The sequence below is a fragment of the Thalassophryne amazonica genome, unplaced genomic scaffold, assembly GCF_902500255.1.
Source record: "Thalassophryne amazonica unplaced genomic scaffold, fThaAma1.1, whole genome shotgun sequence".
Classification (NCBI taxonomy): Eukaryota; Metazoa; Chordata; class Actinopteri; order Batrachoidiformes; family Batrachoididae; genus Thalassophryne; species Thalassophryne amazonica.
In genome coordinates, this window is record NW_022986291.1 from 105303 (window position 1) to 127613 (window position 22311).

The window sequence follows — 22311 nt, forward strand, 5'->3', positions numbered from 1 at the left end:
GTTATTCCTCGGCCTCCTTTAGCAGTAATGGTACTTGTAATAAGTGTAGCTTATTCGTAGCTTTGGAGGCCAGGCTGGGCGAATTGGAGACTCGGCTCCGCACCGTGGAAAATTCTACAGCTAGCCAGGCCCCAGTAGTCGGTGCGGACCAAGGTAGCTTAGCCGCCATTAGTTCCCCCCTGGCAGATCCCAAGCAGGCTGACTGGGTGACTGTGAGGAGGAAGCGTAGTTCTAAACAGAAGCCCCGTGTACACCGCCAACCCGTTCACATTTCTAACCGTTTTTCCCCACTCGACGACACACCCGCCGAGGATCAAACTCTGGTTATTGGCGACTCTATTTTGAGAAATGTGAAGTTAGCGACACCAGCAACCATAGTCAATTGTCTTCCGGGGGCCAGAGCAGGCGACATTGAAGGAAATTTGAAACTGCTGGCTAAGGCTAAGCGTAAATTTGGTAAGATTGTAATTCACGTCGGCAGTAATGACACCCGGTTACGCCAATCGGAGGTCACTAAAATTAACATTAAATCGGTGTGTAACTTTGCAAAAACAATGTCGGACTCTGTAGTTTTCTCTGGGCCCCTCCCCAATCGGACCGGGAGTGACATGTTTAGCCGCCTGTTCTCCTTGAATTGCTGGCTGTCTGAGTGGTGTCCAAAAAATGAGGTGGGCTTCATAGATAATTGGCAAAGCTTCTGGGGAAAACCTGGTCTTGTTAGGAGAGACGGCATCCATCCCACTTTGGATGGAGCAGCTCTCATTTCTAGAAATCTGGCCAATTTTCTTAAATCCTCCAAACCGTGACTATCCAGGGTTGGGACCAGGAAGCAGAGTTGTAGTCTTACACACCTCTCTGCAGCTTCTCTCCCCCTGCCATCCCCTCATTACCCCATCCCCGTAGAGACGGTGCCTGCTCCCAGACCACCAACAACCAGCAAAAATCTATTTAAGCATAAAAATTCAAAAAGAAAAAATAATATAGCACCTTCAACTGCACCACAGACTAAAACAGTTAAATGTGGTCTATTAAACATTAGGTCTCTCTCTTCTAAGTCCCTGTTGGTAAATGATATAATAATTGATCAACATATTGATTTATTCTGCCTAACAGAAACCTGGTTACAGCAGGATGAATATGTTAGTTTAAATGAGTCAACACCCCCGAGTCACACTAACTGTCAGAATGCTCGTAGCACGGGCCAAGGAGGAGGATTAGCAGCAATCTTCCATTCCAGCTTATTAATTAATCAAAAACCCAGACAGAGCTTTAATTCATTTTTAAGCTTGTCTCTTAGTCTTGTCCATCCAAATTGGACGTCCCAAAAACCAGTTTTATTTGTTATTATCTATCGTCCACCTGGTCGTTACTGTGAGTTTCTCTGTGAATTTTCAGACCTTTTGTCTGACTTAGTGCTTAGCTCAGATAAGATAATTATAGTGGGCGATTTTAACATCCACACAGATGCTGAGAATGACAGCCTCAACACTGCATTTAATCTATTATTAGACTCTATTGGCTTTGCTCAAAAAGTAAATGAGTCCACCCACCACTTTAATCATATCTTAGATCTTGTTCTGACTTATGGTATGGAAATAGAAGACTTAACAGTATTCCCTGAAAACTCCCTTCTGTCTGATCATTTCTTAATAACATTTACATTTACTCTGATGGACTACCCAGCAGTGGGGAATAAGTTTCATTACACTAGAAGTCTTTCAGAAAGCGCTGTAACTAGGTTTAAGGATATGATTCCTTCTTTATGTTCTCTAATGCCATATACCAACACAGTGCAGAGTAGCTACCTAAACTCTGTAAGGGAGATAGAGTATCTCGTCAATAGTTTTACATCCTCATTGAAGACAACTTTGGATGCTGTAGCTCCTCTGAAAAAGAGAGCTTTAAATCAGAAGTGCCTGACTCCGTGGTATAACTCACAAACTCGCAGCTTAAAGCAGATAACCCGTAAGTTGGAGAGGAAATGGCGTCTCACTAATTTAGAAGATCTTCACTTAGCCTGGAAAAAGAGTCTGTTGCTCTATAAAAAAGCCCTCCGTAAAGCTAGGACATCTTTCTACTCATCACTAATTGAAGAAAATAAGAACAACCCCAGGTTTCTTTTCAGCACTGTAGCCAGGCTGACAAAGAGTCAGAGCTCTATTGAGCTGAGTATTCCATTAACTTTAACTAGTAATGACTTCATGACTTTCTTTGCTAACAAAATTTTAACTATTAGAGAAAAAATTACTCATAACCATCCCAAAGACGTATCGTTATCTTTGGCTGCTTTCAGTGATGCCGGTATTTGGTTAGACTCTTTCTCTCCGATTGTTCTGTCTGAGTTATTTTCATTAGTTACTTCATCCAAACCATCAACATGTTTATTAGACCCCATTCCTACCAGGCTGCTCAAGGAAGCCCTACCATTATTTAATGCTTTGATCTTAAATATGATCAATCTATCTGTTGGGTATTTTCTCCTCCAAACATTTTTAAACCTTTAACAAGACAAACAGAGTCAAGAAACACCAGTGAGACAGAAAGTCAAATATTACGCGCGGAGTGCGGCCAGGCTGTACACCAAGGCTACACTAAAGTCTGGCCTGCTTTTCCGCTCTTTTTATTAAGAGACGCCCTCATCACATAAACAAAAAACTTGTCCTAAGGGTGGGGGTGATGACGCAAGACAAGTTTCTTCCCGTAACATAAACGCATACGTCAATAAGTGCAGCTGTAAGGAAGGACACTTTCTTTTACACAGGTCAGCACATCTCGTTCGTCTGTTGCAGTTATCAGCTGTTCTGCATCTGCCTGAAGTGTCCTGTCCTTCACACTCCTTCACACTAAGCACCACATCACAACAGTCAAAACGTTCTCTTACTCCCAGTCGTTAAGAGGCTGCGAAAACAAAGTTATATTATAATAATAAGTACATCCAGCCCTTCATTCCCAGCTCAGATTGACCCCAGAGTGCTAAAACAAAATTGAATTCTCAGGCTTGGTTAAGACAGGTGCAAAACAGCACAACACCGTTCTCATGAGAAAGAAGACAAAGCTAAAACAAGGTTGAATAACACATACATTCTCAGGGTGAAGTGCAAACAGCACAACACCGTTTTCATAAGACAGAAGACGAAGGTACAAATGTTTAACAGTGATAACATATATATATATATATATAAAATCCTTAACATTTCCCACCTGTTTATCACCTGTTAAACATACAGTAGGCATCACCCAGCTTAGTTAGTTAGTTTATTAACTTAATCTATTCTGTCCACGTTTTTATTAATTGAACACCACCAACAGATGGAAGATTCGAATCCAGCTGCTATTTGATCAACCAGTTTATACTCGTCAGGCACTCCTCTGGGGACTCCTATTGCGTCAATATATGTTGGATTTCCTACTCCTTTCCAATCTCTTTTTACTCTATGTCTGGCTATGCCTTTCTGCCAATCCTCAGGAATAAGAGAGGCTGCATATGTCGTAACGTCTTCAGGGGTCATGGGTAACAATAATGATATTAATGCACAATAACCTGACACATTTCGTGGCAGTCTGTCAAAGATTCTGTTATCACCACACCACCACCATACATCACTCCTACCGACTGGTATAAATGAACTGTTTTTTCTGTATTATTCGACTACACCACTTGTCTTATTACTTTTTCAGCTAAAGCTTCATAGGCTAAGAGTGTGTTAACTCATCACGTCAACAGTTCAAGCTTGAACTGGAGTTGTGAGCTTTTCAATATCATCATAATTCTCAGTACAGTCATTACAGTTTTCTCCACTAAGGTCTGACTGTTTCAATGCTTGATATTTTGGCATAGTTTGTTGGAAGGCCAGATTACACTGTACAAATGTATTTGACACCATTTTGCCAACCATTGTTTTGATATAAGGGATCACACAACACATGCAAAGTCCAATCAGAATTAGGACTATAATAACTGGTGTCACCATTTTCAATAGTAACGGCCAACATGGTCCTGAAGTCAACCAGGACCAGGGATTCCACCGGTTCACGGCTAGGGTGTCTTTATGCATTGCATCACGAAGTTTATTCAGCTCTTCCAATGCGTCCTGCATATCCACTGAATGAATGGAGTCTGGGATGAAAGTACAGCATGTTGTGTTCAGCAGAACACAAACTCCTCCCTGTGAACCAGTAAGCAAGTCTAAAACCATGCGATTTTGCATCACCATGGTACGTAAAGCATCTATTTCAGTGTTTTGAGCTGCTACTATTTTTTTTAGTTACATTCATGAACAGACCCAATCGATAATTCAGAGTTTCAATCATTAATGAATTTTTTCCCACTCCTATCCAGGGAAACAATGAATGTGCTATTTTATCTCCTACAGACCACAATTTTTTGGTCCTTTAGTACATCCGAGCCCCACATGTGATCATGTGGTAACACATCTGGGTATATCAATCTCCTCCGTCTGGTGCTGCCATTCTTCTCTGTGGAGGTCCTACCACATATGTATGGTCAGTCACCTGGGTAGGTGCACACACACCACCCCAATTTGGTGGGAGACTCATGTACAGTCTGGAACCATAAAGCCAATAGATGTCATCATACACCGGAGTACCATTTATAGGTGGTAGCAAAAACTTACTAACATAAGCACATAATTCATCCGTTCCCCATGGACAGGAGCCTGTATAATTACATCCCCGTCCAATGTGATGAAGATAAGTACCATCCACATATTATGTTTTGGTTAGGCTTAAATTATTTGATAAAACATACGTTTGGGTACACAGACGTTTCTTAATTTTACCTACATTTTTATTCCCTGTCCCGTAAAAGCAAATTGGGAATGGCCGTTGTGATGACAATTTAACGTGATGATATTTTTGCATTTCCCTTCAGTCTAGTCAATGGAGCAGCACTTGGGCACGCTTGTACGTCCTCTGTTGAAATCCCTATCATATAAGTGGTTGCACTGAGGCAAGTGGTGTTACATCTTATCAGATTTGCTGAGAACTGCTGCCCCCGAAATACAGTTTGATTATGCATCCGTATGATAAGACATTCTGTCACCCTAGCAGGGTACGGTTTAGCCGCCAGAGCTGGGTGTGTTGAGGATATAGGTATCTGTGAACAAACATAACAATTAGTAATGTAATTCCATTCCACCAGGCCAGGAATCCGAGGAGCACGAAACACACTAAGATCACAACGCAACCGGCTGCCCTACCAACAGTCCGGCAGCGGCGGCGCTGAGCACGCCGCTCCGGGGTCTGCTGTAGTTCAGTCATGATTGCTAGGATACAGTGTTGTTAACCACCTCACCTAATAGTGCAAGGATCTCCCTGCTTCACTGGCATTGAGACAATCTATTGCTAATTAAATAGACTCCCTTTGTAGCCAGACTTCCCCTTCCACTGTGGAGGCCGCCAACACACGCTGTATCTTACAGTGATGTATCCACGTTGATCTCTCCGCTATCTTTACTGCAGTTGGTGTTGTTAACAGCACTTGGTATAGACCTTCCCAACGAGGACTGGACTCTGATGAACACCCAGTCTCCTGGCTAGACTACTGGAAGGCCGTCCTGTGGAAGATCAAAATTATTCGGCAGTAAATGTGTTTAAGTTATCTCTTTCTGTGTTAATGTCTTTTTCATAAAATTTGCTAATGTTTGTTCCTCATCTGCTGTTTTAGTATCCATGTCAAAATTGGTAGACGATATGGTCGTCCATAAAGTATCTCAAATGGTGTTAACCCTGATGGTGTTGGTGTTATTCTCATATACAATTTTACTAGGTCCAACATTCAATCCAGGTTTGTTTTGTCTCTTCTATACATTTCCTTAATCTTATTTTTATTGCGCCCTTTTATGTGCCCTTTGTCCTTTCCACTAATCCGGCACTGTGTGGTTGATAAGCACAATGATTTTTGAGATTGACCTGTAGCGCTTCTCCTACGTATTGCACTATTGTATTAACAAAATGCGCTCCATTATCTGAATAGACTGTTTCTGGTATTCCAAATCATGGAATGATGTCTTTGCACAATGCCTTAGCCACTGTAAGTGCACCTGCATGTTTTGTAGGGAACAATTCTACCCATTTTGAGAAGGCATCAATTATGACTAAACAAAATTCCTTCCCTTCATGTTTACTCAGCTGTATATAATCCATATGAACCACTTGAAAGGGATATTGTGGTGTTGGAAATTTACCTCTTTGGGGTCTCAAATTGCCTTGTGAGTTGTGTTTTGCACATGTCATGCATGCTCTACAATGCTGTTTTGCATATGCATCGAACCCATAAAGACAAAAAATAGATTGCAATTGCGATATCATACCCCCTGATGAGACATGCGTCACGCCATGGCTCATAATAGCTGCCCATTTAAACATATTTTTTTTTGGCAATATGGGTTTCTTTTGTGGTCATATCCGGAGGGGTGTCATATAGGAGAAAAATAGAAAGAGCTGTTGCCGCCTTTGCGGTTTTGTCAGCAACGTCATTTCCTTTTGAAACACTGTCAGAGCCTTTGGTGTGAGCCGCACATTTGCATATAGCAATTTGGTTAGGCAATTTCACAGCGTACTGAAAGCGTACTGGCTGTCTGTATAAATTGATACAGCCGTACCTTTAAACAGATAGCAAGCTGCAGTTAAAGCAACTAATTCAGCTGCTTGTGCTGAAAATGACGATGGCAATGAAGCAGAATCCAATACTTCTGAATTTGTGACAACAGCATATCCAGATTGTGTTTGTCCATAAGCTTTGTCAGTGGAAGAACCATCCACATACACAATTGTACTGTTTGGGATGGGTGTGTCCTGGAGGTCTGGACGTGCTTTCGTACAGACCGTAGCTACATCAAGACAATTGTGCGGCTCACCATCCTCAGGTAAGGGTATCAATGTGGATGGATTCAATGTTGTACAGCGCTCTACCGTAAGATGTGGTTGTGATAATAGCAAGGACATACACGAAAGATGTCTTGCTGGGGACAAAAGGCTCATTTTTGTCTGCAACAGAAGTGCAGAAACTGCATGTGGAACTTCCAGTGTCAACTGATGGAATAGAACAACATTACTGCTACTTTGAACAGCCATAAAGGCTGCAACAACAGCCTGTACACATGGTGGTAGAGCACTTGCTACTGCATCCAATTTAGATGAGTAGTAGGCAACTGGCCTCAATTTTGAGCCATACACTTGAACCAAAACACTAGTCATGAACTTATTCTTACAATCAGCTGTTTGAATGAATGGTTTACTATAATCTGGTAGTGCCAAAACTGTGGATGACACTGTTTGTTTTACTTTTACAAAAGCTTCCTCAGCATCTTTGTTCCATTCCAACACGGTTGACATTGAAATATCATCCTTGTACATCAAATCAGAAAGTGGACTAGTCAATTCTGCATAGCAGGGAATCCATGCCCTGCAGTAATTAGTCAGTCCAAGAAATGACATCATCTGCTTTTTGGTTTGTGGTTTTGGAGCGTGCAAAATTGCTTCCTTCCTGTCAGACAGGATAGTACGCCCTGTGGCTGATAATTCATGTCCTAAATATTTTACTTTATCCCTACACAACTGAACTTTGTTTTTACTCACTTTGTGGCCATTATCAAATAAGAAACATAATAATGCTACTGTGTCAGTTATGCAGTTTTCTCGTGTGTCAGAGGCAATCAGAATGTCATCAACATACACTAATAGTTGGCTATCTGCCGGTGGAACGAAATTGGCTAAACATGCTGACATGACTTGAGAATAAATAGTTGGACTGTCTGCGTAACCCTGCGGTAATCTGGTAAATGTATATCGTTGTCCTTTAAAGGTAAAAGCAAACCAGAATTGACTATCTGGGTGTACTGGTACGGAAAAAAAAAAAAAATGCATTACTGATATCTATTACAGAAAAACAACTAGAATTTAATCTCAATGAGCTTAACAGTGTGTGCGGATCTGGTACACATGGTGCTCTTTTAATCACAGCAGCATTTACTGCCTGCAGATCTTGAATCTATCTCCATCCCACTGAGGGCGGAGCCTTTTTTTACAGGAAATATGGGTGTGTTACATGGTGAATCTGGACATGGCACTATTACTCCTGCTGTTAATAAATTCTCTATTACCGGCCTGATTCCTTCAATTGCATCAGGTTTCAATGGATACTGTCTTACACATGGTCTGTATTCTGTTTTTGGTCTTATAACTACAGGTTGTGCATTTTTTATCAGTCCTACGTCTGAAGGACCTGTTGTCCACAATCCTGATGGTACAGAAGAGAGAAGATCATCCTCTTCAGGACTCAACTGAAACACTCAGGATTGTGAAGTGGACACATTAATGTGTGTTCCAGCTGTCAGCACCAATGAGACATTAACTGGCACTTTATACAATTTAGTTGATGGACTGAACTCCGTTCGTGGTCCAACTCTGCTCCAATCAGTGGCTGACAAAGCTGTCATGACTGTCAGTCCCAATTCTTGCCATTCTGTCAAATATGGTTTACAAAGTGACACATGTAATGGCATACCTGTGAATCTCAATTTTAAAACATCTTCAGTGGCACCTGTTACTGTTATGACAGCTGTTGAGTTGCCATCATGAATCAAATCGGTCATTATCAGCTTCACAGGTGAAACATTTTTCAATTTGTTTTCATACACTGGTGTTCCTGGCAATATGCCACTATGGACTCTAAATACACTCTCAAATCTGCATCTAAACTCTGTCCATGGCTCTCCTTCTTTCTGAGTTGTCCTGGTAATTTCAGTATAATTTATCTTTGGTCCTAACACACCTTTTGCACGTGTAATCGTAGCTTCCACTCTTGTTTTCAAGACTAGATCATCATGTGTCAGTGGTACGCCTTGTTGATCTGCAGGATTCCAGTCTCCACGTACCTGACTCCATTTAGGGCCACATGCTTTCATCCACACCTGTTGGACTTCAGGTCCATTAAGGTGGTAAGATGTTCTAATGTTTTCTATATCCTGCATAAATCCCTCAATGTCGACATGTGGCGATGGTATCATGTCGACTGCTGCTTTGATATCATCAGCATTCCATGTCCGATAAACGAGCATGGTTGGTAGCTGTCCTGCTGTTTCTGCACGAGGATTTGGTACTTCTATCATAGGATAGGCACCTCCCTGATCACTATGTTCCACCATGGGAGGGGCTGTGGGCACTTTTGCTTGACTGCGTGTTTGTGGTTTTTCTGGTTTTTCACTTTTTACCTTAGGTTTTACTGCTAAATCATACTGTGGTGGCGGTACATCGTCATCCTCTGGTAGAGGAGATAAGGGTGTTGTTGTCACCGACGATCCAGCCGGCGGTGATTGTTGAGGCTGTTCTGGTTCTCTGTGCTGAATTATCACATCTTCTTCTGCCTTACCTACAGCTTTCTTTTTCCTTGCTTTCTCTAATCGTCGCTTCTCTGCTCCCTTCTGTCTGTTCTCTGCTTCCTCCTCCCAAAATGCCACTAAATCTGCCCCTACTTTCTGCATCTTTTTCTCATCACCTTTATGTTGCTGTTCTAACTCCTTCTTCAGCTTCTGTATACTGATCAGGTTCAGTCGTCCGTCAAAGTCATGTTTATTAATCCAGGTCTCCAATTTTTTGTTGGTCTTGGATTTTTTGCTTCCATAAATTTCCAGTCGTCAGTTGATAAATTTTCCTTATTTTTAGACGTCTTACCCCCCATTTTTATTATCCCTTGTTATAATTTGGACTTCAGACGGGGGCACACCTAGGGTGTTCTAAATCTGAAGTTTTCACACTTTCTTTGGACGTGACAATTAATTTGCCGTCGTGTGGTTGATTCCTTTCACCTCCCCGTAGGAAGCGGAATCACTTGCCTCTGCTTCCACACGCACGGTTGTCACTAACGTTGTCCAAAGTATTACACACACACAGTTTTCACACAGTTATTTACACTTGCGCAAAACACTATTTACACATAGAAACACTCCTAATAATCGTACGCGTATTCTTATGTCAGGGGAGCTCGCCCTCCTGTGAAATTTAACTAATGTCCTGCATTAGGGGACTCCGCCGTCCCTGCCAAATTTAACTACTTTTTACAGTGCACGTATTTCTACCCGGGATTTCCTTTACGTATTAAAACAGAGGAGTCCGTATCCTCCTTCCGGAATTTAACTACGTGCGTCCCTCGCAACCGTAGAGGAGTCCGCCCTCCTTACAGAGTTTAACTGCTTTGCATTAACAGACGATTCTGTATCATCGCTTGCGGAATTTAACTGTTTATGTGATCTGATCACCACTCACTCAGTACTATTTACAAAGAAATTTTACTCACTGACTCGACTTCCTGTCTGTCTTCTTCGGGAAAATCTCGTCAACCAGACGATGCCAACGGTGGTCGACAATTGCAGACACGATCAATCGATCGGACCTTGGCCAAGGATTTACGTCTGGACTTGACGACCTCCGCTGGACACCTCCGGTATTGTTGAGATCCCGGACGTAGCCCCCAGTCAATGTTGGGTATTTTCTCCTCCAAACATTTTTAAAACCTTTAACAAGACAAACAGAGTCAAGAAACACCAGTGAGACAGAAAGTCAAATATTACGCGCGGAGTGCGGCCAGGCTGTACACCAAGGCTACACTAAAGTCTGGCCTGCTTTTCCGCTCTTTTTATTAAGAGACGCCCTCATCACATAAACAAGAAACTTGTCCTAAGGGTGGGGGTGATGACGCAAGACAAGTTTCTTCCCGTAACATAAACGCATACGTCAATAAGTGCAGCTGTAAGGAAGAACACTTCAGGTCAGCACATCTCGTTCGTCTGTTGCAGTTATCAGCTGTTCTGCATCTGCCTGAAGTGTCCTGTCCTTCACACTCCTTCACACTAAGCACCACATCACAACAGTCAAAACGTTATCTTACTCCCAGTCGTTAAGAGGCTGCGAAAACAAAGTTATATTATAATAATAAGTACATCCAGCCCTTCATTCCCAGCTCAGATTGACCCCAGAGTGCTAAAACAAAATTGAATTCTCAGGCTTGGTTAAGACAGGTGCAAAACAGCACAACACCGTTCTCATGAGAAAGAAGACAAAGCTAAAACAAGGTTGAATAACACATACATTCTCAGGGTGAAGTGCAAACAGCACAACACCGTTCTCATGAGAAAGAAGACGAAGGTACAAATGTTTAACAGTGATAACATATATATATATATATATAAAATCCTTAACACTATCTTTGTTAGTTGGCTATGTACCACAGGCTTTTAAGGTGGCAGTAATTAAACCATTACTTAAAAAGCCATCACTTGACCCAGCTATCTTAGCTAATTATAGGCCAATCTCCAACCTTCCTTTTCTCTCAAAAATTCTTGAAAGGGTAGTTGTAAAACAGCTAACTGATCATCTGCAGAGGAATGGTCTATTTGAAGAGTTTCAGTCAGGTTTTAGAATTCATCATAGTACAGAAACAGCATTAGTGAAGGTTACAAATGATCTTCTTATGGCCTCAGACAGTGGACTCATCTCTGTGATTGTTCTGTTAGACCTCAGTGCTGCTTTTGATACTGTTGACCATAAAATTTTATTACAGAGATTAGAGCATGCCATAGGTATTAAAGGCACTGCGCTGCGGTGGTTTGAATCATATTTGTCTAATAGATTACAATTTGTTCATGTAAATGGGGAATCTTCTTCACAGACTAAAGTTAATTATGGAGTTCCACAAGGTTCTGTGCTAGGACCAATTTTATTCACTTTATACATGCTTCCCTTAGGCAGTATTATTAGACGGCATTGCTTAAATTTTCATTGTTACGCAGATGATACCCAGCTTTATCTATCCATGAAGCCAGAGGACACACACCAATTAGCTAAACTGCAGGATTGTCTTACAGACATAAAGACATGGATGACCTCTAATTTCCTGCTTTTAAACTCAGATAAAACTGAAGTTATTGTACTTGGCCCCACAAATCTTAGAAACATGGTGTCTAACCAGATCCTTAGTCTGGATGGCATTACCCTGACCTCTAGTAATACTGTGAGAAATCTTGGAGTCATTTTTGATCAGGATATGTCATTCAAAGCGCATATTAAAGAAATATGTAGGACTGCTTTTTTGCATTTATGCAATATCTCTAAAATCAGAAAGGTCTTGTCTCAGAGTGATGCTGAAAAACTAATTCATGCATTTATTTCCTCTAGGCTGGACTATTGTAATTCATTATTATCAGGTTGTCCTAAAAGTTCCCTAAAAAGCCTTCAGTTAATTCAAAATGCTGCAGCTAGAGTACTGACGGGGACTAGAAGGAGAGAGCATATCTCACCCATATTGGCCTCTCTTCATTGGCTTCCTGTTAATTCTAGAATAGAATTTAAAATTCTTCTTCTTACTTATAAGGTTTTGAATAATCAGGTCCCATCTTGTCTTAGGGACCTCATAGTACCATATCACCCCAATAGAGCGCTTCGCTCTCAGACTGCAGGCTTACTTGTAGTTCCTAGGGTTTGTAAGAGTAGAATGGGAGGCAGAGCCTTCAGCTTTCAGGCTCCTCTCCTCTGGAACCAGCTCCCAATTCAGATCAGGGAGACAGACACCCTCTCTACTTTTAAGATTAGGCTTAAAACTTTCCTTTTTGCTAAAGCTTATAGTTAGGGCTGGATCAGGTGACCCTGAACCAGCCCTTAGTTATGCTGCTATAGACGTAGACTGCTGGGGGGTTCCCATGATGCACTGTTTCTTTCTCTTTTTGCTCTGTATGCACCACTCTGCATTTAATCATTAGTGATTGATCTCTGCTCCCCTCCACAGCATGTCTTTTTCCTGGTTCTCTCCCTCAGCTCCAACCAGTCCCAGCAGAAGACTGCCCCTCCCTGAGCCTGGTTCTGCTGGAGGTTTCTTCCTGTTAAAAGGGAGTTTTTCCTTCCCACTGTAGCCAAGTGCTTGCTCACAGGGGGTCATTTTGACCTTTGGGGTTTTACATAATTATTGTATGGCCTTGCCTTACAATATAAAGCGCCTTGGGGCAACTGTTTGTTGTGATTTGGCGTTATATAAAAAAAATTGATTGATTGATTGATTAATCTTTTTTTTTTCGAAACTTTATTTCAACAAATGCAATAACAAACGAACAAAACACAAGAGCAAAGAGATATACAAGAAAAATAAAAAGTTCAAGTTCCTTATGGAGGTGTCAACATTTTTTTCTGTGTTCAACAAAATCTGCACAAGTGGCATCGGATGACGACAGCGACCTCGAGGTTGAATTCGACTCTTTCTAGTCTGGTAATTAACACGTTTGTGTCCCTTCACAGAAAAAAAAAATCTTTCTAGTCTGGTAGTGCATTTGCGTTCTTTTTGTGCCATAGTTTCCCCATTAATATAATTACTGTTTAAAAATGTGACATAAAATTCTTTGTAAACTAAAAAAACGCTAAAATAGCTACGTTGTATGCGTATTGTTTGTGTATGATAATTTCTCCCAAAATACGATAATTTTGAGGTTTTGGTACGATAGTTTCATATTTCATATCTGGCAACACTGCTCCGGTGCAGAAAAACAAGAAGGGCGGGGGGGAGGGGTTGCGAACAATGCTGTGCGCCACACTTAAAATAAACTGCACACCCACACAAACACGCACGCACACCTTCAAAAATTACTACATTTATGTTTGCTGTCTGTCTCTGTACTTTTCTGTCACTTTTGCGCTCTTTTTCATACTTTTCCCTCGTTTCAAAAGTCACCGAACGCACTTTACCGTAATATATGCAACATATAGCACACTGTTGGAGAGCACGGGTTTTTGGCTTGCTGTCAGTGTTGAAATTTTTCAGCGTGAGGGATTACATGAGAATTTACGGTAATGAGAATCAGCGGCGCACTAGTGTTTAAACTTCCCTGTTTTTCCTCTGCGTTATGACATCACAGGCTTACGTTTACCGTAATACACCATATATATCATTGTAAAGCCCTTTTTTTTTGTTGACAAATTAGGTTGCCAGATACCTACAACTGCATTATTGATGAAGAGAATAGATTATACATCTTGGTTGCAAAAACTTTTTTTTTGTTAGCTCCACAAGTATTTTTTTTGTTGTCTTGTTCTCTCAGGTGTAGGCCTATAGAATAGATTCGTGATTTTGGGTGCAATTTTGTTATTTAAGATATTTGTTTGTCTGCCTACACACTTAATAATGTAAATAAAGTGTTAAATTATTCAGCATTATGTCGTCATATGTTATGTATTATGCTGTACTTGTGCGTCTAATGGTATGAGTGGGTTAGGGGGTGGTGGTGGTGGGCAGGGGGGCGGGGGGGGTATTGTCCCTACCAAAGCTGAGACCAAACCTACGCCCTTGGATTAAACAGATTAAGGAGTGCTCCAGCCGGTTTAAAGACCGCCCACAGCGTCTGAGAGCACGGCGCACTCCGAGCTCCGATCGACAGGCTGACACCCCGCTGAAACAACCAGATCATTTCCAACGTGAAGGCTTTGTTGATCCGGGACGTCGTCTGACTACCACAAAAAAAGGCAGAAGGTGTGGACATCAAGACTTTTTCGGCACATTCTACTGTTACAGGAGTTTTTTTCATGGAAAGAGGAGCGGAGGGATGCGCCACCGTGCCGCTGATGGCGCAGCACAAAACCACCTCCGTGTTGGTCTCACAGGACGGCTTTCAGATGGCTCAGATGGCTTTCGGTTTCTTTTCAGTCGTGTGAATATCCGAGAAATTGTGCATGAGCTGGACATGCCCCAACATGTCCTGTGAGGCTTCATCACGGCGTTGCTTTGCGCCATGCGGAAACATCCCGACCCGCGCGGAATTCCTCCGCACGTCTGTCTCAATGTGCCGAAAAAGTGCTGATGTCCACGTCTTCCGCAATTTCTGTGCTAGTCAGACGACATACCGAATAAAACACAGCGTCCAGTTTGGAAATGAACGGCACATTCCACTGTTACAGGAGTTTTTGTCATGGAAAGAGGAGCAGAGGAATTCCGCGCATCGCGGTGGAGCCGCATGGCGCAAAGCAACGCCGTGATGAAGCCTCACAGGACATGTTCTGGCATGTCCAGCTCATGCACAATTTCTCGGATAGTCACACGACTGAAAAGCCACCGAAAGTCGTCTGAAAGCCACCTGAAAGCCGTCCTGTGAGACCAACACGGAGGTGGTTTTGTGCCGCGCCATGAGCGGCACGGTGGCACATCCCTCCGCTCCTCTTTCCATGAAAAAAACTCCTGTAACAGTGGAATGTGCCGAAAAAGTCTTGATGTCCACACCTTCTGCCTTTTTTTGTGGAAGTCAGACGACGTCCCGGATCAACAAAGCCTTCACGTTGGAAATGATCTGGTTGTTTCAGTGGGGTTTGAGCCTGTCGATCAGCGCTCGGAGTGTGGCGCGCTCTCAGCAGCTGTGGGCGGTCTTTAAACTGGCTGGAGCACTCCTTAATCTGTGTAATCCCCATAAAATCGTCCCTGAAAGCCATCTGAATTTTCCGAATGGTGTCCACCTGGAGGTCTCTCACAGTTTCTGGAAAAATTTGATGCAGCAAAGCTCCAAATCGTTCAGACATTTATTAGCAATAAAAATCTGACGAGAGGGGTGGACCACTGCTCACGCAAAGCCTGCTCACAGGCGAATGACGCAACCGACAGGCGTGAAAAAACTCACGCATGCGCACGAAGGTTCAAGCTTGGCTGATGCAGTCACACGTGATTCAAATCCATATGGTTTTTGCAAAAAATAAAAAGGTTGGATACTTTTCTAACAGACCTCGTATTTGTGAATATTTTCTGAAGACTTTGTAATTCTGGGGTTCATCTAAATTTGTTTGTTAGTCCCCTCATGACAAAAATGAAAAAAAGGCACCTGGTGTAACTCCGTTTCTTTCCTCGGTCTCAGTCATAGAATTGACTCGGTAAAAATGTATCAGGTGGGATGGTCAGGAATGGTAGGACACAAATGCACGGCTCCAACAGACAGCTCTGATTTTTAGAAGGTTTTACTGATGTGGATAGCAGTGCTCGGTACACGAGTCGGCAGTCCAACAAAAACAGCAGCACAGAAGTCATGAGGCAATGTGGCGTGGTTAAGGCAACAGCCAGGAGGTCAGGTGCACACTGTGAGGCAGGCAGGAACAAGAACGCAGGTACAGAGCTGGAATGAAGGCACAAGGCAGAACAAACTGGCAAGGAACAAAACCACCCAGTGAGCTTATCAAACCACAGGTGGTAATCAGTAAATCAGGAACAGGTGCAAAGCACCAGAAGCAAGGGGCGTGGCCAGAGAGACAGAGAGAAACACCCATCACCAAGAACCAAGAGAGAGACAAGAGAAACGGAGACAGACAGACACAAGCAGAAAAATCCCAACAAGAGAATAAACAAACCAAAACCCCAATAATACAAAACTAACAAAACTCAAACCCTGACAAAATGAATGTTCTGCCTCGATTTCTGTTTTTATTTCAGGCCCTTCTAATAGAAATCCAGAGAAACCTTTCTCTGACTTAAATAGAATAATTTCTAAATTTGTCTGGCAGGAGGAGCAGAGTCATATTTGAAACCTCTAAGGAAGAAGGTGAGATGGCCCTTCCTCATTTCAAAACTATTTGTATGCAGCACAGATTAAAGTCTTGATAAATATCTGCACCCCAGCACATAACAGGAGGTGGAAAGATATTGAAGTTTCTCGTATGAAACATCTCCCCCCCAGTGCATGCAGTGACACTTCAAAAAAGTTCTTGGGATTATTTCTGTGGCAGATGCGGGACGGACTCTGCTGCACGAACAGGTCCGACTGCTCCCCCCCCCAATGGTGGACTGGACGCCTGCATGGACTCTCTTCAATTGTTGTTGTGTTCTGTATTGTAAACCTTTTTGGTAGCATGGCCTAAAGCAGAGGGTCACCCCTCTCAGTCTGGTCTGCTGGAGGTTTCTTCCTCAGTATCATCAGAGGGAGTATTATAAACTAAATAAACTGAAATTGATCAATTAAGTTGATCTTAACATTTCAGCTTGTTCTGCAAACATTCCATTCCTCTTGGACTGTGTAGGATGACGGCTGACGACTTCTCGGACGTAAAGCCATAAGATAAAAATGACTACATCATTTGAGAAATATAAACACTATCGTTCTACACATACAGACTGACTGAGCGTCCTCTTTTACTCTCAGTGCTTTCTGGTCTCATGCAGCAGTCTCAGGCCTCACCACAAGAGGGCAGCAGTCGGTCTCTGTAGTATAACCTGCAGCTGAATCCATACATGTCAACCTATACGGATTGTCCGTAAATTATACGGATTTTTCCGAGTTTCACAGTCATACGGACGTACAAATAAAGTCTTACGGATATTCAGGGTTTGGTCTGCAGCGGCTCTGTAATCAACCTTTTCTGCAGCGGGAATCCACTTTGATGCGTGAGCCAAATGAAGCAATGCTTCGAACCACTGGCTCGTGGTTCTTTGATTCGCTGCTCTTCAGAAGCGGTAAGTCCGCTTCTTAACTCCTCTCAAAGCCATTAAAATATCACGAGTCACTTTTGTGTGGATTAAAGTCACTAACTGGGACTCTTGTCATGTTGTAGCCAAGAAACGAGAATCGTCCACCGTTCCGTTGACACAAAATTGCCGCTTTAAATAAAATGACACCTCTTTCCAAACGCTGTAATACAGAAAATAAACTACAATAGACTAAAACGTTTTTTTTTTCTTCCCAAAATGAGACGTCCTGTGTTCTTTATGAATTAAACTGATGCTGACAAACAGAACAGCAGCTGTAAGAGTTCAGCTCAGATATATGGAAAGACATTCATGCCAAAATGTCTGAAAGGAAATGCTTTTGACAAAAACTACAGATTTTGTTTATTTATGTCCAAAGATCAAGGATCCACCATGTAGAGTTTATTATGTCCAAGGTTTAAGGATCCAGTGACCAATTTCATATTTATTTACTTTAAGACTCAATAAAATGTTGTTCAATTCAATTTCATCGGCTTATAAAGCGCAAAATCGTAACAAAATCCGTCTCAAGGCGCCTCACATAGAACAGTTCAACATAAAAAATTAAAATGAATAAATAAAAATTTAAAAATTAAAATACATAATTAAAAAAAGAAGTAAAAGAATAAAACATAAAAAATAAAAACTATTCATAAGAAAGAGAATAAAAATAGGCTTTAAGGCTTGACTTAAAAATGTCCACAGACTCCAACTGCCTCACGGTCGCAGGGAGACCGTTTCACAGAGCGGGTGTACGTTAAGAAAAAGCTGTTTGACCCGCTGACATAGAAAACCTGTAAAGCCTACTTTTAGTACAAAAAAAAAAAGGGATCAATAAGGAATCGAATCAATAAGCAGAATCGATAATGGTATCGATAAAATCTTTGATACCCATCCCTAATAAACACACGGGGTGAAGTCGAGGATCATCGACATGCCCGTCTGCAACATTGGCACTGGCGAGGCGATTTTTTGATACACTTGATGAAGTTCTGAGGTATGTTTTATTTTGTTCATTATATTCGATTTATTTTTCATGATTTTATTTCCACTAGTGACACACAGTTCTTATTTCTGTAAAAAATAACTACATTTGACACATTCAGTTCTATAAAATTCAGCTTGACACATGAATACTAGATCTCTATTGTTTGAAATTCAACGGTGGAGGAAAAACTAATGATCCTGACTTTAATGTCATTGTGGCAACTCATAATATGTGGATAAAAACCCAGTTATGTGATACCGCTATACGGTTGGGTGTACTGTAATAAAACTGATTTTGATGCGATTTGGAGGTTATAAGGATTTTGTGCTGATTTTATGGATTTTCTCACTTGGTTATACAGGTGGACCCTCAAAGGGGTTGACATGTTTGTGAATAATCCAGTCCAACTGCCCCCCCTCCCCCCCAAAAAAAACACTACAAACTACTTGTACTCAAGGATAGAATTGTACTTTATTTCTTTTTGTAAAGCTTTAAGTTGTTCGTTTATTTGCAGACACTTCAAAATATAAAAGCTATTCAAATGTAAGAATAAAGTCTTTCCATTTCTCTCTGTGGTCTCCTGCAGTTTAGAAGAAAACCAGGATTTATTATTCAGACTTATCAATGATTTCATACAATCAACATCATATTTATTGTAAAATATCAGTTTTAACTGTAGAACTGATTAGATCCTTTAACTGGAACAGAATTTTTGTTGGTTCAGGAATGTTTGGACCATCAGAATTAAATTTTCCAAACTCACAATCCTAAACTACTCAAATTTACACCCAGCATGTTTGCTTTGGGGCTTCTTTCCTCCATCATCATGAAGCTGTAGAGAGAGTAATGTGACAGGCACAAAGCGGGTACCAGTGTACAGTCGGGGGGGTTACCCATAATCCACCGGAGCGTCTCACAGGCCGGAGAAGTTGATATTTCCTCCACTGCTGCAGAGCGTCATCGGCCTCCCGACGCTCGTGTTTGTCACCTTCACGTCTGTTAATTTCACTTTATTCTTTATTTTATACACATATACAAATGTTTGGCACATTTCTCTTAAAGTTCAACATGTACGTTTCACCTCCAGACATTTTCTGGCACTGACTGAAACTGTACACCGAAAACCTCGGCACATCTTCACATTCTGCTGGACCCTGGAGCCCGAGCAGGCTCCCGGCAGGTCAACGTTCCTGCGAGGCCCCAGTGGAGGTCATCACCGCTCGTGTTTGGGCAAAATGTCTCTGTCCACCGCCACCGTACCAGGCCTGCTGAAATCCTTACAGGCAATGTCTGCAAAAAGCTCCGCCACCACAGGGCAGTGATCTGACGGCACGCCGCCCCATGACCAGTTATCTGGGATCCAAGGATTGGTCAAACCCTCCCGCACAACCGTGCAGTGGCCTGATAGAGAAAAGAGACAATTATTTAGAACATCAGCGGTAAGTTTCGGTACTTAAACATGCAGCAGTTTGCAACATTTCTTTGGACATAACAACCATTTCAAATTAAATAACTAAAAGCCCCAGACTCCTGAGCAGCTTCAGTGGTCCAAACATCACGTGACCATCTCTGAGGGACTGGAACAGTCAACGTACCGGAGTAGACCTTCCTGAGCGAGCGGCTCAGCCAGATGTTGTCGAGGCAGCAGGTGCCTTGTGGCGAGCGGGTGCTGATGTTGGTGAACTGAGTGGACGGAACCAGCGCACAGAACTTCTCTTTTCTCAGAATGTCCAGATCTGAGCTCTGAGGAGACGAGCCGAAATCTCCCAGCACCACCAGCTCCTTCTCACCTTCACAACAGAAGAAGCAGTCGGTCATTTCCTGTCCAAAAAGCGCTGGTTCTCATTGATCAGATCACTTCCTACATTTTCTCTTTTCTAAATCATTAAAAGCTGACATGTGACCAACTTCTTATATCGTCTTATAAAGAACAGCTTCCAGCATTGTGATCAGACCCTCATTATGTAACTGTTAAACCCCCCCCCCCCCCGTGATTTTTACATTTACTTTGACTTTTTTCACTGTGGACAGTTTGAACTTCATGTGTTAATACACATTAAAAAACAGGGACACTAAAGCTTTTACTACCTTGTAATGTTTCACTCCTGCTCACAACACTTGAGACATTTTGGTGTTGACGACACCAAGCGATGAAGTGTTTCAGGTGTTATTTTGTCCCGTTCGTCCTGTGAACACATCTTCAGGTGTCCAACAGTACGGGGACTTCATTACATTTATTCAGTTCAAACTTGTCCACACATTCTCTATTAGGGACCGTCCAGCACTGCAGACGGGCCAGTCCAGTACCCGGACCCTCTTCTTCTGCAGCCATGTACTCTCTTTTTCTTTGTAATGTGTGCAGAATGTGGTTTTTCATTGTCTTTAATTTGTTTAATTTTTAAATATGGACGTCACCAGAAAGCCATGTGTTGCTGTAAAATGTCAGTGTATTTTTCTGCATTAATGTTTTACTTTTGCCAAGTTCACTGAGACAACCCCAGACCATGAAAGACCCTGGATTTGGGACTTGTTGTTGAAAACAGTCCGGATGGTGCTTTTCGTCCTCGGTCTGCCATTTGTTCCAAAAAAAGATCCATTTCCACTGTGTGATGGTCCAAACCAGACGCCTCAGAGTGCAAAGAGATCAGTACCGTTTCATAGTTTTGAAGCATTTAAATGATTTTGTCATGCATTTGTTGATACACTGGAGATGCTTTTCCCATCTTTCACAAATACTGGTTTTGTACCAAATCATGACTACAATCACCTGCTGACATCATCTGTTTGACATAACATTATTATCATAAATCATTAAACATTAATTTAGATTAATCACAGCACCAATAACACATACATTTTTAAAAATGTAAATTAATTGCACTTTGATCAGTTTTGTTTAATGTCACTTACTTTACTGATTTTAAAAAAAAAAAGGTTCCTGGTGTGTGGACACTTTCCTCCAAGACTGTGCAGCATCTAGTGTTTCTTGAACACTTTTGCACATGCACAGCAAAAACAAACAAGTACTTAATGTAGAATACATCCTCAAGAAGAACAGGTCCACGTGAATGAGCCCAAGAGAAGAACAGGTCCACGTGAATGAGCCCAAGAGAAGAACAGGTCCACGTGAATGAACCCAAGAGAAGAACAGGTCCACGTGAATGAACCCAAGAGAAGAACAGGTCCACGTGAATGAACCCAAGAGAAGAACAGGTCCACGTGAATGAGCCCAGGAGAAGAACAGGTCCACGTGAATGAGCCCAGGAGAAGAACAGGTCCATGTGAATGAGCCCAAGAGAAGAACAGGTCCACGTGAATTAGCCCATCAGAAGAACAGGTCCCTATGAATGACCCCAACAGAAGAATAGCTCCATAGGAATGGGCCCAACAGAAGAACAGGTCCGTATGATTGAGCCCAAGAAAAGAACAGGTCCACATTAATTACCCCAACAGAAGAACAGGTCCACGTTAATTACCCCAACAGAAGAACAGGTCCATGTTAATGACCCCAAGAGAAGAACAGGTCCACGTGAATGAGCCCAAGAGAAGAACAGGTCCACGTGAATGAGCCCAAGAGAAGAACAGGTCCACGTGAATGAGCCCAAGAGAAGAACAGGTCCACGTGAATGAGCCCAGGAGAAGAACAGGTCCACGTGAATGAGCCCAGGAGAAGAACAGGTCCACGTGAATGAGCCCAGGAGAAGAACAGGTCCACGTGAATGAGCCCAGGAGAAGAACAGGTCCACGTGAATGAGCCCAAGAGAAGAACAGGTCCACGTGAATGGGCCCAACAGAAGAACAGGTCCACATGAATGAGCCCAAGAGAAGAACA

The 22311-nt window shown here is 42.1% G+C and overlaps 1 protein-coding gene across 1 annotated transcript in view; it reads right to left on the bottom strand.

The window, feature by feature from the left end:
- Positions 1-19047: 19047 nt before the first annotated feature.
- Positions 19048-22311, bottom strand: part of eepd1 (endonuclease/exonuclease/phosphatase family domain containing 1) — a gene marked incomplete at its 5' end in the record, with an annotated part of 65827 nt that continues 62563 nt past the window's right edge. The window contains 2 exons of the mRNA XM_034165531.1: positions 19048-19880; positions 20075-20269. Of these exons, the coding sequence (XP_034021422.1) occupies positions 19693-19880; positions 20075-20269 (383 nt within the window). The remainder of the gene's footprint in view (positions 19881-20074; positions 20270-22311) is intronic.